The following is a 17,844-nucleotide window of genomic DNA, read 5'->3' as shown; positions in this document are numbered from 1 at the left end:
TAGCCATGGGTCGGACCCAAGGGGGCAGGCAGACTTTCCAACGTTGAAGCTCTGGGTCCTAGTGGTAGGAGGAGGGACTACAGGCGGACCCGTGGATTCATGGCCGGGAAACCCCGTGCAGCTGGGCTTTAACGTTGAGCGCTCGGTTGCCCTACGTCACTCAGGACCTCAAAGTTGAGGTCCTGGGAGGGACTTCCGGCAGTCTTCCGGGTGCTTCAAAACGCCACTGAGCAACTTCCACTGACATGAATAGCTGGGGGGGCGGAGCTTCGCGCCAGTTCAGTCTCTATTATATATATACTCTATGGTCGGACCAGAGCTAGGGTTCACATGACGCACATAGCCTACAGTCATGGAATTGTTCCTGGGCTAATGCTGCTGGCTAAAGTTTTCTTTCCTACAACTTGCATTGCATCTGTCAATTGGAACACAGTCACCGACTCACACTCAGCCTAAGATTTAGACTACTATTCAACAATTCAACTCACACTGCTGCTCACAGATGCGTTGCTTCGTTGCCGTCACAATTTCACAAACTGTCATTATCTTCTCTTGTTGCACAAATGTTACATGGTCTACTCAGCTGTTTGCAAATCTAGGCATATTTTGTGAAGACAATACAATATGATGACCTATGCTATGCTGAGCTTGCCTTGTAGAAGCATTTTTTCGAGAAAATCACAGATTTCCTGCCTGGTAAATTATTTGGAACGGTTTGACTACCGACTTGAGTGAAGTTCTCCTTAAGTAACCGCAGGTGCGGCAAGCAAGGAATCTACTCTTAATTAATTGAACGTATGACACCACCTTGAAATATCAAAGACATTATGAATACCAGTAATTGTAAATCGGGTTCCCCACATAACAAGTCCCACAATGAGGTACGAGAAAAAGTTCCCTTCCCCCAAACACAGGGAAGTTTATTAACATTTAAGAGTAGGCTATAAAGCTTCACTGCAAATATTCAATGACAGATCAATAAAATATATAAATTCAATTTAAATATCAATTAGGGATGCTCCGATCAGGTTTTTTGGGACTGATTGTTTTACTCATGATCAGCCGATACCGATCTTGGCAAATTTGAATATTTCAAAAAATTATTATATTTCAAAACCCACATTAAAACTGTTCCTGGCTGTCACTGTGTGTGGGGAGGAAGAGGAGAATGTTTAGGCCTGTCACAAAAATGAAAAATGATATTATACTATATATCTGATTGATATTTATGCCACTTAAATGGTGTGAGAGATTGGTTTTCCAGAAAGGTAAATTGCCGATCACAGATATATCGTCCAGAACCGATAGGTGGCCGATTATCGGAGCATCTCTAATATCAATTCCTATACAAAACCATAATCATCAGTATAAACACTGCAGACTGTTGAAGCCCCAAGTTTACATATAGAATGTATCAATACAAAGTTACAAACACAACTATAAAACAAACTGGCTGTATTCGGGCCAAGTAGGATAGACGACAAGCTTGAATTATCCTCTTTTAATCAACAAAGTGTTTGTTTCATAAACATCCACCGTAGACATGTTATGAGCTAGGTGATTTTTGTCACCAAGTGTTCGTCAAAGTCACTGAACGGCCCTGCGTACCACCTGTTTCGTATTTTCACATAATGCAGGAGGCAGCAGCATATGACCCGTTAATAAAAACGAATGCTTCCAACTCCAACACATAATATCAAGGCATGGAATTTCTTAGCAGAAAGTAGCTCATAACATGTTCTATGGTGGATTTTTAGGAAACTAACGCTTTGCAGATAATTCAAGCTTGCCCTACAGCTGCAATGCTGGTGAGTTTAACATCGTTTAATACAAGCATATCGGAAATTCGATTTGGGCTGTCAATGGAGGGTATACCGTATTGCAACTCTAGATTCATCCCATTATAAAAGTTGCAAATTGCGGCTAACCTGCACACTGCAAGTTCATAGGACCTACTCAATTATGACACGTTATCCAGTATAGGTATTGTACAGTTGGAGGAGGGGGGTCGGGGGGAGCTCACACCTCACACTGTCTTTGTAGCAGCCATCCCAACACACAATGTACAGTAAGTACAAAGGTAATGCATCACTTGGCACTTATGGATTATGGATTTTTCCTGGAGAGTGTTATAGTGCACTTATGATAAACGTAATTGATATGGGCCAGTAAGTTCACTGTGAAATAAGGAGTTACAAATGAATGCATATTATCAAAGCCTTCATCTTTTACTGTTTGATATTCTGATGGAACAGTGTGGTAAGGCAGCTGGCAGGGAGGGAACTGCCTGCTAGGGGAATTGTTGGATCAGGTATATTAAGCATTTTGTGTATGAAGTACACGGATACATCAGTATTCTGAAAGAGAGAACACAGCCAGTCAAGGGAGCAACACCCCGTTTAGTATGACAAGTACAACATTGCCATCTAATCTAATTGTCATCTTAAACAGGTTTCCTTTCAAGGCATTTCACACTTTATTGAACAGTACAGTGGATAGATGGGACAGATGGGGAGGGAGTGTCATGTTATGTAATAATACAGGTCATGACTCATGAGACAGATTTTAATGATGCCTGACATCGCAGGCTCGCAGCAAGGTCTACCTGTCTGAGATAAGATGCCCATGAATTATCTTCTTCGTTTCACTATTAAAGTACATGCCCAAATTATCGGGCAGTATCTCCATACATTATAGGCTATATACATATGCAGTACATTATATATGTGTGTGTAGTGTGTGTGTGTGTGTGTGTGTGTGTGTGTGTGTGTGTGTGTGTGTGTGTGTGTGTGTACTGTATGTGTATGTATTGGATTAAAATGGGTAAGGTTTAAAAAAGGCAAAAGCATGCTCTATTGCACTATATAGGCTATATACATAATGCAGTACATTATATATGTGTGTGTAGTGTGTGTGTGTGTGTGTGTGTGTGTGTGTGTGTGTGTGTGTGTGTGTGTGTGTGTGTGTGTGTGTGTGTGTGTGTGTGTGTGTGTGTGTGTGTGTGTGTGTGTGTGTGTGTGTGTGTACTGTTACTGTATGTGTATGTATTGGATTAAAATGGGTAAGGTTTAAAAAAGGCAAAAGCATGCTCTATTGCACTGGCCTAAAAGTGGGTCCTTAAAAACTGCTCAACATTCTGAGATTTGTGTTTGGTTTAAAAGGGGGGCTTTTTTTGTGAAATCCCAACCTACAATACCTTCATATATTTAAAATCCAAAGTAAGGTTACCAGTGAAAGGCAACATGCCTATTATTCACTGGGGACTATACAAGGCAGAGGCGTCCACCCCCCTGAGTTAGACTAGACCGCATACCTATGTATGTATTTGGTTAAAATGGGTAAGGTTTTAAAAAAGGCAAAAGCATGCTCTGTTGCACTGGCCTAAAAGTGGGTCCTCTAAAACTGCTCCAACTTCTGAGAATGTGTGTTTGGTTCATTAGCCACCAGATGGCATACCTTATAAGTATGTATGTATGTCTGTATGTCTGTATGTATTTAAAAGGGGGGCTTTTTTGTAAAATCCCAGCCTACAATACCTTAATATATTTAAAATCCAAAGTAAGGTTACCAGTGAAGGGCAACCTGCCTATTCACTGGGGACTATGCAAGGCAGAGGCGTCCACCCCCCTGAGTCCAAGTTAGACTAGACCGCATACCTAAACCATGGTCCGAACCCATCCTCTAAAACACAATGGTAAAATGGATATACTTGGTAAAAAATGGACATTAATAAAACAACCTAAAAGAGTAAAAGTTCACAGCAAGGCCTGGATACAATTTATTTAATTGAACAGAAAGATGAACATAAAAATGAATGAGGTGTGAGTGTACTATGTGGGTGTTTGATAGTCAGCTTCTTTCATTTAGACCAGTGGGTGTTACTGTTTGCAATTTATTAATCCATCTATGCTCCATTAGTTTCCGCTGTCCACTGGTCCATCGGACTCCACATTCCAGACCTGAAACGATGAGGTTAGCAATGGGATGGGATTGAAAGTGTGTGTACAGGGTAGTGTGTAGGTCTGCTCGTTTGATGTGATATAGGTGTTGTTTGAGGCGTGTTTCTAATGTGTGACTGGTTTCTCCTATGTAATGTTTATGACATTGTGTGCAGGTGATGATATAAACTATATTGGGGGTGGTCAGAGACAGGGGATCCTGAATGGGGGAGGAAGTGTGACTATGGGGGTTGTTGATGAATTTGCGGGGCTTAAAATGGAGTGTATGTGGCTGTGGGGGCTTGGGAGGTAAAGTGGAGAATGTGGAATGCACAAGGAGGTCTCCCAGGTTCCTGTTCCTTCTGAGTGCAGAGATGACCTGATGTGTGACCTGACCGCATACCTATGTATGTATGTATGTATGTATGTATGTATGTATGTATGTATGTATGTATGTATGTATGTATGTATGTATGTATGTATGTATGTATGTATGTATGTATGTATGTATGTATGTATGTACAGTATTGTGTCATGCTTTTTTCAGAGAATTTTCCCTCCAGAATACGGATGCTAGGGTTCAACTGGTTAAATCTATAAACCATTAATGTCTTTATGGGTTCCTGCCACCCCAGGAATTACTTACTTACTTGGTTTAACTTACTTACACTGATTGACAGTGCTGAGCACCATGACATGAGATATAGGCTTTGCTGGATAACACGATTAATAAATATCACTTTGCAATGCAGTTCTGTCACTTAGAGATGGGATCACTTGATGAAATTGTACACTCCACTCAGATCACTTCAAAACTGTGCCATCAATCCCATCGCCATGTGATTGCATTTTCATCTTTGATTGCTTCCATCCTGCCTCTTCTCACTATTCACTGATAAATAAGCCACTCAGACTGTGTTGTCTGTCAAACATATTTCCACTGGGATATGTCTCACTTGACATTTACCATTCATGCCATGCTAATGACTTCCAGTCCAGACAATTGAAGGTTTTGTTTTATTACATGTGTAGCAAAATTTGCATAAGCTATTGCTGGTTCTGTGTACTGTATATCGTTCCATCCATCATGTCATGAAAGGGTGAACATTTGCATTAAAAAATAACATTCTGGTTGAGGTATCAAGTCTAGTCTCAAAATCTGAAAAAGAAAAAAAACGTTAGACCTGCATCATGTTTATTTTCAACTGCCTTAGAAATATTAGTCTATACGTTATATCATCTACAATCTACATCGCCCATTCACTTTTATGAATGTAATGTGTAGTGAAAACCAGAGGCCTATTGGGTTATACTTAACTGCAGGCTACTAGTTGTTTGTCCATAAGAGCAGAGCAGGTCGAGCAGGTCGCTGTATACATTTATGGGATACATTTATATTTTAAAAAGCCATAACACAAATTAGCTGATGTGTTGTTAGTGAAGTAACCTAAACTGCCTCCTTTTAAAGTTGCGAAACATGTTCAGCGCCAATACCCCGATCCCAAAACATCTGGCGAGCGCAATTTAAACAAGCACGTGTGTTTGGCTGCATGCTGCTGACGCATTTCGGCGTATTAATTGTACAGAGGCTGAAAAGAAGCATTTGGGGTGTGACTGTGAGGTGTATGAAAGGTGCACTTATGCTCGGATGTAATGCTGTCCTGGGTAAGTGTGTGATATAGAATGTAACTGGGTTAATTCAAAGTGGAATATGTGAGGTCTGTATCGCTGGAGGCATATGCCATGCGTCCCACGTGCCTGACTTCCAAATGAATCAAGGCTTTTCCACAGTGTTGATGCCACTAGCAAAGTGCATAGGGCTTTTTCAAACACTAAATATTATATCAAATAACCCTGGCGATGTCTCTAGTGTTTCTACTGAAAGCAGATTCCGTTTTTCATGCTTTTACCGTATGCAGATTTCATCACTGATTTAGAATAGGATTCTGTATCTGTAACGTTTCTAAATTTAGCTCCCTCCCTTGATTTGGAAAGTATGTGCTTAGAATTTAAATCTGTAAGAAATCAATTAATCATGGACCCACATTATTTTAACCATACTGTAGGCCTATGTAATGTTTATTTGAAGTGCAAATAAACAGAATAATGAATACAGAATATAGTGTGAGTTGTCAATTTCCCTTTGTCTGCCTGGATTTGCATATGTGTGGTCATATTGCCATGCTGTGAGTTAATATAGGCTACAGGTTGTCAAAATGTCTCCCTAAAGCATGCAGTATGTCCTCTAGAACTGGAAAGCTAGATGTAGATGAATATAGTTAACTGACTTGCCACATTTGGTATGTTTACATTAATTAAAGTTTGAACTCAAAAATGGAAAAGGGGAAGGTTAGAAAGAATATAATTTCACAAGACGTTGTTTGTAAAATGCTAATACGCGTTTTACAAACAACGTCTTGTGAAATTTCCTTTTCATCGTCTTAAATATATTGTTTCTTCCTTACGGCAAAAAGGTAATGAGCTCTATTTTTGCCAAAAATTGTCAGGATGTTATTAATCTCCTGGAGAGACAGATCTCACAGTTCTCACTCCAGGCCTTCAAATAGTTAGAGTTTTGTCCTGTAATCTAAAGTGTGCAGCTTTGTGCTAGCATAAGAATGCAGTCACCTGACTGTTTCTTTATCCTGTTCAATCTTTGAAAAGGCAATCAGGGTGCACGGTGGCACAGTCAGTCGTGCTGTTGCCCGAGTCACAGCTAGAAGGTCCCGCTGGGGATGCTGTGGGTGCTGGGGGCGTGTTCTCTCCTCCACGTCATCAGTGCCCATACCCGAGGTGGGGTTGGCGAAAGGGCCTTTCTGTGTGGAGTTTGCATGTTTGCATGTTTGCATGTTCTCCCCCTGTTCCCTAAACTGCCTCCCCCTGGCCAGGGAAGGGGAAAGGAACTGGTTGGAATAGCGTGTTCCTTCCACGCGCTACTTCCAACCGGGGAAACTCCCCCCGGTCAGGTGAAAAGAAGCGGCTGGACTCCTCATGCATTGAAGGAAGCATGAGGTCAGTCCGTTGCTCTTCCCAGGTTGGCAGAGGGAGAGTAGAGCCCAGGATTATATTAGATAATTGACACTGGGTAAAAAATGGGTTAGAAAATCGTGGGAGAATGTTTTTTTTTTAAAGAAAGTAAAGGCAATAAAATAGGAGCACGACTGACATGCTGTGTGTTGTTCCATTGACTCTATTAGAGGTTTTAGACTTGATTTGAACTCAAGATTCTTTGGAGAAATGTGTTTTTAAAAGTTTTCAAAAGCTGCAAGATTGTAATTCACCTTATGACCCTGTTGTTCTTTCACTGAGCCGTGCGGTGGATGGGTCGTCATTGAAGTGCGGATCACGTTGGACTGTTGGTTGTACTTCATCACTGTAAAGCAGGGCACTGCCTCACTGCCTGCCCTAGAACAAGGCATACTAGCAGTTTCCCACTGGTCTACCAGCCACCTTCTCAGTGTTAAGGTTCTTATTAGAATGACAGCTTTCTGGCTCTGGGATATCGGGGAGACGGGGGAAAATGTATGTAATGGTTGAACTTGATCATTATAGAGTCCGCACTCTAGTAATGCTGAAAATGCTCATCTGAAGTGTTATTGCTCATATACAAGTAAGACGCGCGAACGCGGGAAGCAAACGCAGCTCGTAAATTGCAATAACAATTAGAATAAATTACGTACTTTTTTAAGTTTTTTTTTAAGTTCTCTTTTCTTATTATTATTATTTTATTTTTAAAGTTAAGTTTTTTTTAAGTTATCTTTTTAGTGTGTGTTTTTATTTATTTATTTTTGAAAGTTTTCTTTTAAAGTTTTTTTTTTAAGTACATTTTTTTTTTAAATTTTGTGTGTTTGTGTGTGTGTGTGTGTGTGTGTGTTTTGTGTGTGATACAGCTGCGCCCTCTGGTGGCGGGCGGGTGGTGTTACAGCGTGACACACAGACACACACACACAGACAGACATGTTCTGCTAGGTCTCATAGTTAGTGCTCACTGCGTTCGCAACTACATAATACATTTTTACATACACATTACACGTACTGTATGTCCTGATGAAGATCGAAACGTTGATGAGCGATACAACTTCAGAGGAGCTTTTCCAGCATTACCAGTGTGCAGACTCTTTTCTTCCTTTTGATATTCCTGTTTGTCTTACACCTAGGGGCCCACGGGTGTGCATGCACTACCTTCTTCATGAACTTGATCATTAACATTTAACCTAATGTTTCATGCGTGTCCTCTTTGACAGATTGAGAAAATCATGAATCTGATCGGGGCTGGCATCGAGACGTCCAACAGTCACCAAGTGACACCAAGTACAGGTAGGCCTAATAGTTTACCATCATACGGTCATAACATTTATTTATCCCCAAGAATAGTGCAACTCAGGTACATTTTTACTCATATCGGAGGGTGGTTAATAGTGACCAGACTAACCTCCCCACCACCACACCCTCACTGTGATTATATAATTTGTGAACAGTGCAGCCAGCCTCCCTCATAGACATGAATTTAATTTACCTCGCATATCTCCATAAGAGATAAAGAGGCGTTCTGTTTTTTCTTTTAAATTGCTGTTATTTTTTCCACCAAGAATTCTCTTTGGTTGTTTGACCAAAGGTCAACTTTTCCACATTATGATTCAACCCCGGTACCCTCCCTCACTCAACCACCCACGCATGCGCACGCACGCACGCACGCACGCACGCACGCACGCACGCACGCACGCACGCACGCACGCACGCACGCACGCACGCACGCATGCACGCACACAAGCGTGCACACACACACACACACACACGAACTGAAGCTCTGCTGCATTGGATGTCCTTCGGGCTGCACAGAGGGAGAAGCCAGCTGGCATCATGCTCATTTTGTTTAGATTACACCGCTAGTTTGATCCAATGTAAGGCAGCCCCACTGCTCACATTAGACACCTTGCCATAAGGTGATTTCATCACACAGTATTGTATAACAGACCTTTACTAGGGTCCACTATGGACTGACTGCCTTTTAAAAATCTCATCTACTGAGATAACATCTTTAATGTGTTATGTATGGTCCATGCACTTAAGATGGGCTGAGCAGAGCAAGGTGGAGCTCCACTCAAGTTGAAAGATATCCCAGTACGAGGGAAATGTCTTGACCGTGCACAATATGCAAAGTCAGAGCCTTGAAAAGAGATAAAATACCCAAACGCTGGAATAAGATTTCAAGCCTAAAAATGAAGCCTAGGATGAAAGGCCTCCAATTGCACAGTTCTGACCGAGTGAGTCGACCCCTTACAGAGTAGGTCAGTTAAATAATTAGTGCACAAAAAGTTTTGCTTCAGCTCTTTTTATAATGTGAACAGACCAGATGAACAGCAAATCCACATCGGATATATGAAGAGATGTTAATGAAGGAAGCACTAAAGGAGAATCTTTAAGCCTAAAAGATGTAATATTCTATATGGACCACATTTGCTACAGGAAGACGGCTCTTTCTGGCCGTTACTGTAGTTCATTATCTTTTTCCAACTTGACGTACTGTACAGTGCACAAACAAGCATTCCTAAATTAATTGTGGTCCAGTTACGACCTGGGATTGGGTGTTACATAACAGGAAATGTGTTTATATATATCTAAATGTGTGTGCTATTTATAGGCTTTGTTTGAACAACTGCATACTGAAACCATCCCAGATTCAGCTGAGTCATGCCGTAGCTTTTCTACACAAGCAAAGTTGGAGGTTGTGAAGGGGGGGTGGGGGGGGGGGGGTGGAGTTGCTTCTTGGTAAAGGGTGATTTTTCATTACACATAATGTAACAGAAGTGAAGAAACAGGTGCCCCTTTAGAGACACAGTAGGGCAGAGGGATAGAGTTATGCAAAGATGGGAAGCCAAATTGTCACTCTTCATACCTCCTTCATCAATCCATCCTTCTTTCCTCGACTGTGCCTCCGTTCGTTGCACTCTTTACAACAGAGCTCATTTTCCGAGGACGGCTCGGAGCCAAGACGTGTTGCCAATTAATGTTCAGGTAGCGGATCAGGTTACTTACTTACTTACTACATTTTTCCATGAAAAACAGACATTTTTGTATCCCTCTATGCATGCTCAGGAATGAAGCTGCTGGCGTTCTGAGTACCTTGATTGCCTGATACGAGAGCACTGAGTAAATGAGCTTAAAAAGGGAGAACGAGAGACGTACCGAGAGCTAGCACCTCACTATAGATGCTTTAGCTTGGGTTGTGTACTGGCACACACTGAAGTTCAAAGAGAAAATATCCTGTCTTCTCTTTCCCTGAATTAATTCAGCTTTGCGGCTCATTTTCTCCAGCACATGGGATGTGGTGACGACGAGCTTGTGACATTTCTCCTGACTCTGATAAAGAGACGCTGTTTTATCTAGGCACAACCTCTAACGCTGCCTGTAAACAAGCCTTCATGGCTGCTCTCTCTGCTATATGAGTCTAGAGCTAACTGGATTGAGACAGTACAGAAACCCACAGCTCGGCCCACTCGGCAGCAGTAGGTGCAGTAGGCACCACCACCCATACCAGACCCTCCATCAGTCAGTAATTAGGCCCTGTTTTGCCCTGTGTTGTTGTCCCTGATGAATGGCTGTAATTGGACGGTGGAGTATTCGTTTGAGTGAAGCTGACTTTGGCGTTGGGCTCAGGAGTGACAAGTAAATAGATGAGTGGCGGTAGTGGGGGGTAGGGGATCTTTTGGTGAATCATAATTAGCCCACTTCAATCTTCCTTACTTCCCATTAGCATCTTATCCACTGCACACGTTTCATCACCAGCCCCCTCTATTATTAGTCTTTGTCTATCCTCTTATCTATTTCCTGCTCTCGCTCTCTCTCTCTCTCCAGTTGTCACATGGTTACCGTTCTTTCCTTTTTCCCTGCATCCTCTTCTTTCAATGTCTTTGCACTTGATGTTTTTCCCCTTTTTTGTCCTCTCCCTCTGTTCTTCCTCCTCATTTTTGGTCTCTCTCGTTCTGTCTCTCCCGTCTCTCTCTCTCTCCTCCTGGTACAGGGTGCCATTCTACAATGGTAAATGGTGCATTTATACAGCGCTTTTATCCAAATGGCTTTACACAGATTGTGCATTACATTCACGCATTCATACACCCATGGCGAAGGAAACCATGCAAGGCACCAACCTACACATTGGGAGCAATTAGGGGTTCAGATTCTTGCTCAACGACACTTCGACACTAACTCTGGGGGAGCCCAGGATCGAACTGGGAACCTCACGGTTCCCATCCTGCTGCTCTTCCCGGCCACTCTACCCCTGAGCCACTGCCGTCCCTTCTGGCAGTAGGAACACAGTCAAATACTCAATGTTCATTTAATTCTGAGCATGGGTCAATTTTGACACACTCAAGAGTTAAATGAACAACGAGGATGTTACTGTGTGCCGCCTTCTGATCTGGAGCCATGTTGAGCCATGACTAGAGACCTGGCCTGGCCTTTTACCTGACCACAACGGACTGCCCGCAACTGGGCAACACGCAGCCATTTCTGGATGGGGCTCTCAATCAATACACCTCCTCACTTCGCCTCCTCTGTTTTGGCACCAACTCCCCCTCTGTTCTGGATGGCTGACTGGCTGCTTTGCTGGCTGCTTGGCGCTCTCAAATTGGCACAGGGGATGTAAGACGATTGCAAGTAGCCTGAAAAACCTGCATAATTATGCTCCGCCTGCAGCTGCACTCAGATAAGGCCAGTGATGGACATAAGGGAGTGAGGCTGCATAGACAGTGTATAGAGTGCTGCTATAGTCTACCCATACTTCTTCCTGCATGGATGTAAAAGTCTGTGTCGAAACGTCGTAAACAGTCCTGCGGTAGCATCTATTTGTCTTTGCAACGGCGTTCCTGATAAAGTTTATGTAGCCTAATCGTGCTTGTTGTCTAAACCTGGGCACAGCAAGCTGCCACTGCTGTATTCTAAAAGGGTTGATGTGACATGAGCATCTGGCGCTAATGGAATTAGCATCCGCTCCGTCATGCAGCCGGAACGGCTGATACAGAAATGAAATGGGACTAGAGAGCCGTGGTTATGCGCTATAGTGCGTGTGCGTGTGTGTGTGTGTGTGTGGGGGGGGGGGGTGCGGTGCGTGCGTGCGTGCATGCGTGTGTGCGTGCGTGCGTGCGTGCGTTTTTTCTTCTCCCCCCCACTCCCAGCCAACAGAGTTCTGCTGAAATTAATCAATACTGGTCGTCCCATACCCCCCTCCCCCCTCCCCCGGTCTATCATCAAAGTGCGATCTAAATGAATTAAAGCTATCTGCTAATAAGCGAAGGGGTTGGAAATGGCCTTCATTTTAATACCACTTGTCAAAGAAGAAGCTGTGGAATCAGTGCTCAAGCTGCAGAATGAGGCCAGAGTAAGACCATCATCCCTTTATATTCTAGTCATTCCTTACAGAAAAGTCTTGAGTTGGGGCTCCCAATGCTTGTTCATTGTCTCTGATGTTGGTGTCCTTTCCGCAGTGGCAAGATCAGAGTGCCTCTGTGCAAGTCTAATCAGTGCAGAGGACAGACAGACAGACAGACAGACAGACAGACAGACAGACAGACAGACAGACAGACAGACTCTGAGACAGAATGAGAGAGACAGAGTGAGATGGAGCGGAATTGTGTTCAAGAAGATGGGGTTAGGGTACAGAGAGATGTGTGTGTGTGTGTGTGTGTGTGTGTGTGTGTGTGTGTGTGTGTGTGTGTGTGTGTGTGTGTGTGTGTGTGTGTGTGTGTGTGTGTGTGTGTGTGTGTGCGTGTGCGTGTGCGTGTGCATGTGTGAGAGAGAGAGAGAGAGGGGGAGAGAGAGAGAGAGAGAGAGACAAAAAGAGTAAAAGAAGAAGAGAGAAGGGGAGAAGTGGACATGAAGCTAGAGAATCGAGAGACGAGTGACGTGCATGTGTGAATACTGTATATAAGAGTATGTACATATGTGTGTGTGAGAGAGAGAGAGAGAGAGAGAGAGAGAGAGAGAGAGAGAGAGAGAGATAGGGAGTGAGTGCGGAGCTGATACAGTATAGTGGGAGGGAGACAAGGGGAGGAACAGAGTGTTGGTTACGCGGAGCAGCACCCATCAGGCAGCATACGGCAACCCTGCAGTGCAAACACATAGCATGGGGATGGGAGCATGATGAGATAGAGCGAGAGAAAGAGAGAACGAGAAAGAGAGAGACAGAGAGAGATTTGCGCGGATGAGGAGGGGATGAGCATTACATTCTGGATGCAGGAAGGACGTGGTGACTGTGGCAGCTGAGCCAGGGGCAGTGCTGTGGTCTCGTGTGTAGCCTCCCCAGCATCGGGGCAGTGCTGTGGTCTCGTGTGTAGCCTCCCCAACATCGGGGACACTATGCCCTGCGAACGCTGAGGAGGAGGAGGAGGAGGAGGAAGGAAGGAGGGGGCGTAGTGTGCGAGCCAGGAGCAGCCGCTGTGACCGTGTCTGCCCCTGCCTGCGTGTCTGAGACAGGCAGGGGATGCAGCAAACCTCTGCCTTGAGCAGCATAGGGGCTTGTGGTGCTGTCCGTACCCAGCGCAGGAGGAGAACCAGGTGGGCTAGAACGGGGCTGATTGCCCCTGGAAATAGTGCCGGCGGAACCCGCTCCACGTTCCTGTGGGCACCCTCCGCTTCAGAATCAAAAGGCTTACCTGCCATCCGCTGTCGGATCGAGTGTGGATTTTACAGCTCTGTAGAAACGATAAGGACGTTCTCTGGCTGAGCAGAGCAGCAGTCAAAGCAAGCCAGCCTCCTGGTGAGAGTGAATGCTGGGCAACACCGGCAGCGCTGGCAACACCAAGGACAACTGAGCCGCTTTCTGACGGCTTACCTGGAGCCTTATCAAGGAATCTATCATTGGATTTCATTGCAAAATCAGGAGTTTGGAATCAACAACACGCTGGAAATCCTCAGTCAACCTTTGTTCTTTTCTCTTTTTCTTGATGTAGGATTTACAATATCTCTGTCTGCCTGAGCATATTCCTCATCATTCTGGAGTGCAAAGAACAAAACAGAAAAAGGGTGTAAGAATACGTGTGTTCCACGAGTACCTCCACAGTACAATAGAATGCTGCTACCTTCATTCTATGAGACGTGTTCCTAGCTCTCAAAGAGGTTGACCAATGAAGCCATGGGACTCAGCCAGAGCTTTACAAGTATGTGTGGTGAAAACCCTGACCAATTTAATTTTGGGGATAGTGACATAGTGATATTTCTAAATCTAACTCTAAAGGTGTAAAACAAAATTATGGAGATGATTTAAGCCGAGTATGTGGGATTCAGGAAAATGTGGGATTTCGTTGTAGTACTAACTAGTTTCCATTTTGTCTTGGCCTGAAAGTTATTTCCTCTCTTTTGACTTGTAGTGTTACTCTATTGTTATATACAGTATAGTATACACATATTTATATATATTTTCCCCCCTTTTGGACAAGCTATACCCGTTTTTTTCACTCGCTCATCTGCTCACTAAAGTGTGTTTAGTGAGCCCTGTTTGTTGGAAGATGCCACAATGGCTCGGTCCAACGTGTAACTAACACCACCCAGCTTCAGATGGGCTTCCTTTCCTCCACTACCTCCACCCTCACCTGACACCATCAAGCACTAACAGAGTCTTATAGAGATTAAGCCTAGTCGTATCACCCAGACCCCCCACCCCCCTTACTCCCACACCCCACCCCACGCAGGGCTCGAACCGGGGCCGACCTGCGATCACCTCCTACCCTCCTCCTTCCCCGCTGTGTCTTTTTGAGTTAGACCCTGGACCCTTGTCTCCCTCTCACTCCGCCTGGTGCTGCCGCACTTGGCCCTGCCCCTGCTGGCCGAGGATGATGTGGCAATGCCATGTGTCGTCCTCGGAGTGCCGCTGCTACCGGCTGAACGGCTTCTCCCTGCTGAAGCGCTTCCCTCTCTCGGCAGATGGGGCCTGCGGTAAAGCCCTGGACCAGCCAGTGGGGGAGTGGCTGGAGCATGTGGGGCTGCCGCAGTACGAGAGCAAGTTCCTGCTCAACGGCTTTGACGACCTGCGATTCATGGTGAGTCACGTGCAAACGATCAACCTCTTGTCGGAGTCTGTCTGCTCCAGTTCACAGCACTCCCTATGGTCCTGCCTACCTGCTTCTCTCTCTCTCTCTCTCTCTCTCTCTCTCTCTCACTCTCTCTCTCTCTCTCACTCGGGCACTTGACTCTAGTGGCCTTGCCATTCTCTTCTCTCCTCACCTCACCCTCTTGCAGTGCATGACCCCATGCATAAAGATTTATGGCCCTACTGTGAATCCCCGGTAAAGTATATGAGCTGTCACCAAGGGTAAGACAAATCACGACCAAAACCTATTAACTTTTCCCAGCAGCATCCTCCCGATCATGCCATCTCATTTACTGTACAACCCCACAGCCCCCACCCCTTGCCTTCCTTCAGCAAATCCTCTGATTTATGCGGCTTCTGGCCTGGACCTTTGTGTAGATCCAGGCAGATCGCCTGGACGCACAATCCCTGAGCCTCGCACAATCTGTCCACATACAGCACTGTGCTTTATTCTAAATATGCTTCTTGCATACAGTGTGGTTAAACTCAATCTCACTAAACCAGTTCTGCTCTGTTTCACACACACACGCACACGCACTCGCACATGGCCGCACGGCCGCATGGCCGCATGGCCGCACGCACGCACGGACGCACGCACGCACTCACGCACATCACATCACATCACATCACATCACATCACATCACATCACATCACATCACATCACATCACATCACATCACATCACATGCCTGGGAGATAAACACTGCAATAACTGTAGCATGTGTAATAACACGAACACAGCATGCAATAATACTCATATAGCCGTTAACCACTTTAACCCTGGCGTCCCAATTTAAGTCATTAAGTCATTAACGGTGAGAGAATTAACCAAAAACAAAAAAATCTGATCTATGCGCTTGTAGTAGAGCTTGTGAGCTTGTAGATTGGCTATTTTATAATAATTTATAATTGTTTTGTGGTTGAGTGGTTACAGTACGTGATAGTTAGTTTGCCCGTTAACATTTGGCCACATAGAAAAGGATATTGATTATTATATTTATATATTATATTATATTTTTTACATTTTGTTACAGGGGTTACGGTACAGTTGTTAAGTAATTTATGCAAAGCTCTACTGGCTGCCCTCAGCTGATGGTATCAGTTGAAATTGGACAAATCCATGTTTCTGGAAAGCAGTGACACATTTCATACGAAGTGCACTGCATTTTTTAAAGGTTCTGTCAAATTATGTATTGATGAGTTCACTTAGTTAACAGTTAACTTCTGCGGTCCGACTAAGAGCGATATCATGTTCCCCCTAACATACAGCTCTAGGACACTTGATCTGTAACATTTGGCAAGACTGCACAAAACACCTAGTATTACCCTTTCAGATTGCCAGTTGTGTTACTCTTTAAAAAAAAGCTGGTAGTACATTGTGAGTAACGAGGCCCCAAGGGACCAAGGGTTGATGTGGGCCAGCCCCAGACCATGGTGTAGCATTACAGCAGTGCTAAGGGCCATGAGATACATCTGCTTGCCACAAGTGGAAGTTTGTCAAGGGGAGATAATATCAGGAATTTCTCTTACAAAGAATGTCTGAGAGTGACCACTTTCATCTTTTTATAAGGAATAAGGTCGCGTTGACAATGAAGACCTGATCAATAACTGATGATCTGTGGATTTAAAACCGTGCTATCAATGAACATGAGCATACAGTTTGTATAGCCTACATGTTGGTTAATAGGACAGAACAGCTTTTTCGGTATCTCTGCATTATGGGCGGAGCGGAACTCTTCATTGTGATAGAGTGTTTCGGGACATAATGTGATGAGGAACATGGGTCATTAAGCATTCTGATGTTCACTCTCATGCCTTGACTAATGTGTCTCCTGGACTTGAAGCATCGAGGAGATAAATCGTTTGCCTCGTAGGACAAATTACCCAAGGATATTTACAGGCGTGTGGAGAGTTTACAAACGAGGGAAAAGGTCAGAGGATTCAGGGAGAAGGCTGTGATTGTTTCTGATGCCCTTTCACAATTTGACCTGTCAGACACCAGCATACAGCATGAATGAAGTGGACAGATGAGCTATGGGAAGACAAGTATTAGTGGAATACAATACAAGTAACTGTAGACCAGACAGGATAGCAGAATATGAGCTGAGATGATCACAAATTAATTCATTCTGATTGTTAGAATTGAGTGAGTGTAATAATAATATAAGTGACGAAACCGCACGCACGCACGCACGCACGCACGCACGCATGCACGCACGCACGCACGCACGCACGCACGCACGCACGCACGCACGCACGCACGCACGCACGCACGCACGCACACACGCACACACACACACACACACACACACACACATATGCACGCGCGTGCATGCACCATTGACATAATAAAACACAGCTGGGCAGCCAGGCCTTGGCCAACCCCTTACACAGAAAGTTGGTTCCGAGATTCTGCTCCAGTTCATAACACTTCGGTTCAGAAAGTTTCTCAAAGTACGTGCGCCCCCAGAGAAAGCTAGAGTGCAGGAACATTCATTCTGCAGCACGCTCTGCATATTGATTGCTCTGGGATGGGATGTAACTTTTGAGAGATCATACATTATACACAACTGTGTGCCCATAATTTTAACAAGATGATTATCATTTTGTGATCCTTTCATGCAACCAGAAATGGGACGCCCATAGCTATTACTAGATAGGAGAGAGAGAGAGAACCTCTTTAAAACCTGAATATGCTGATCATTGTCACTGCAATAACACCACCAATGCAAGCTAATACCACTTTCGTTACTAATATAAAGGGCCCAAATATGGACATGCCTGACATCACAGCGGTGACGGCACACAAATCAGCGTTGTTAA

The 17,844-nt window shown here is 44.3% G+C and overlaps 1 protein-coding gene across 1 annotated transcript in view; it reads left to right on the top strand.

Annotated features, from left to right (window-relative positions):
• The window catches only part of anks1ab (ankyrin repeat and sterile alpha motif domain containing 1Ab), a gene marked incomplete at its 5' end in the record, with an annotated part of 64,074 nt that overhangs the window by 11,800 nt on the left and 34,430 nt on the right, over window positions 1-17,844 (top strand). The window contains 2 exons of the mRNA XM_079510609.1: window positions 8,183-8,255; window positions 14,856-14,971. Of these exons, the coding sequence (XP_079366735.1) occupies window positions 8,183-8,255; window positions 14,856-14,971 (189 nt within the window). The remainder of the gene's footprint in view (window positions 1-8,182; window positions 8,256-14,855; window positions 14,972-17,844) is intronic.

Source organism: Electrona antarctica (genome assembly GCF_951216825.1).
Source record: "Electrona antarctica genome assembly, chromosome: 9".
NCBI lineage: Eukaryota > Metazoa > Chordata > Actinopteri > Myctophiformes > Myctophidae > Electrona > Electrona antarctica.
The sequence above is the reverse complement of the archived record's forward strand: the minus strand, read 5'-3'. Positions and strand labels throughout refer to the sequence as shown.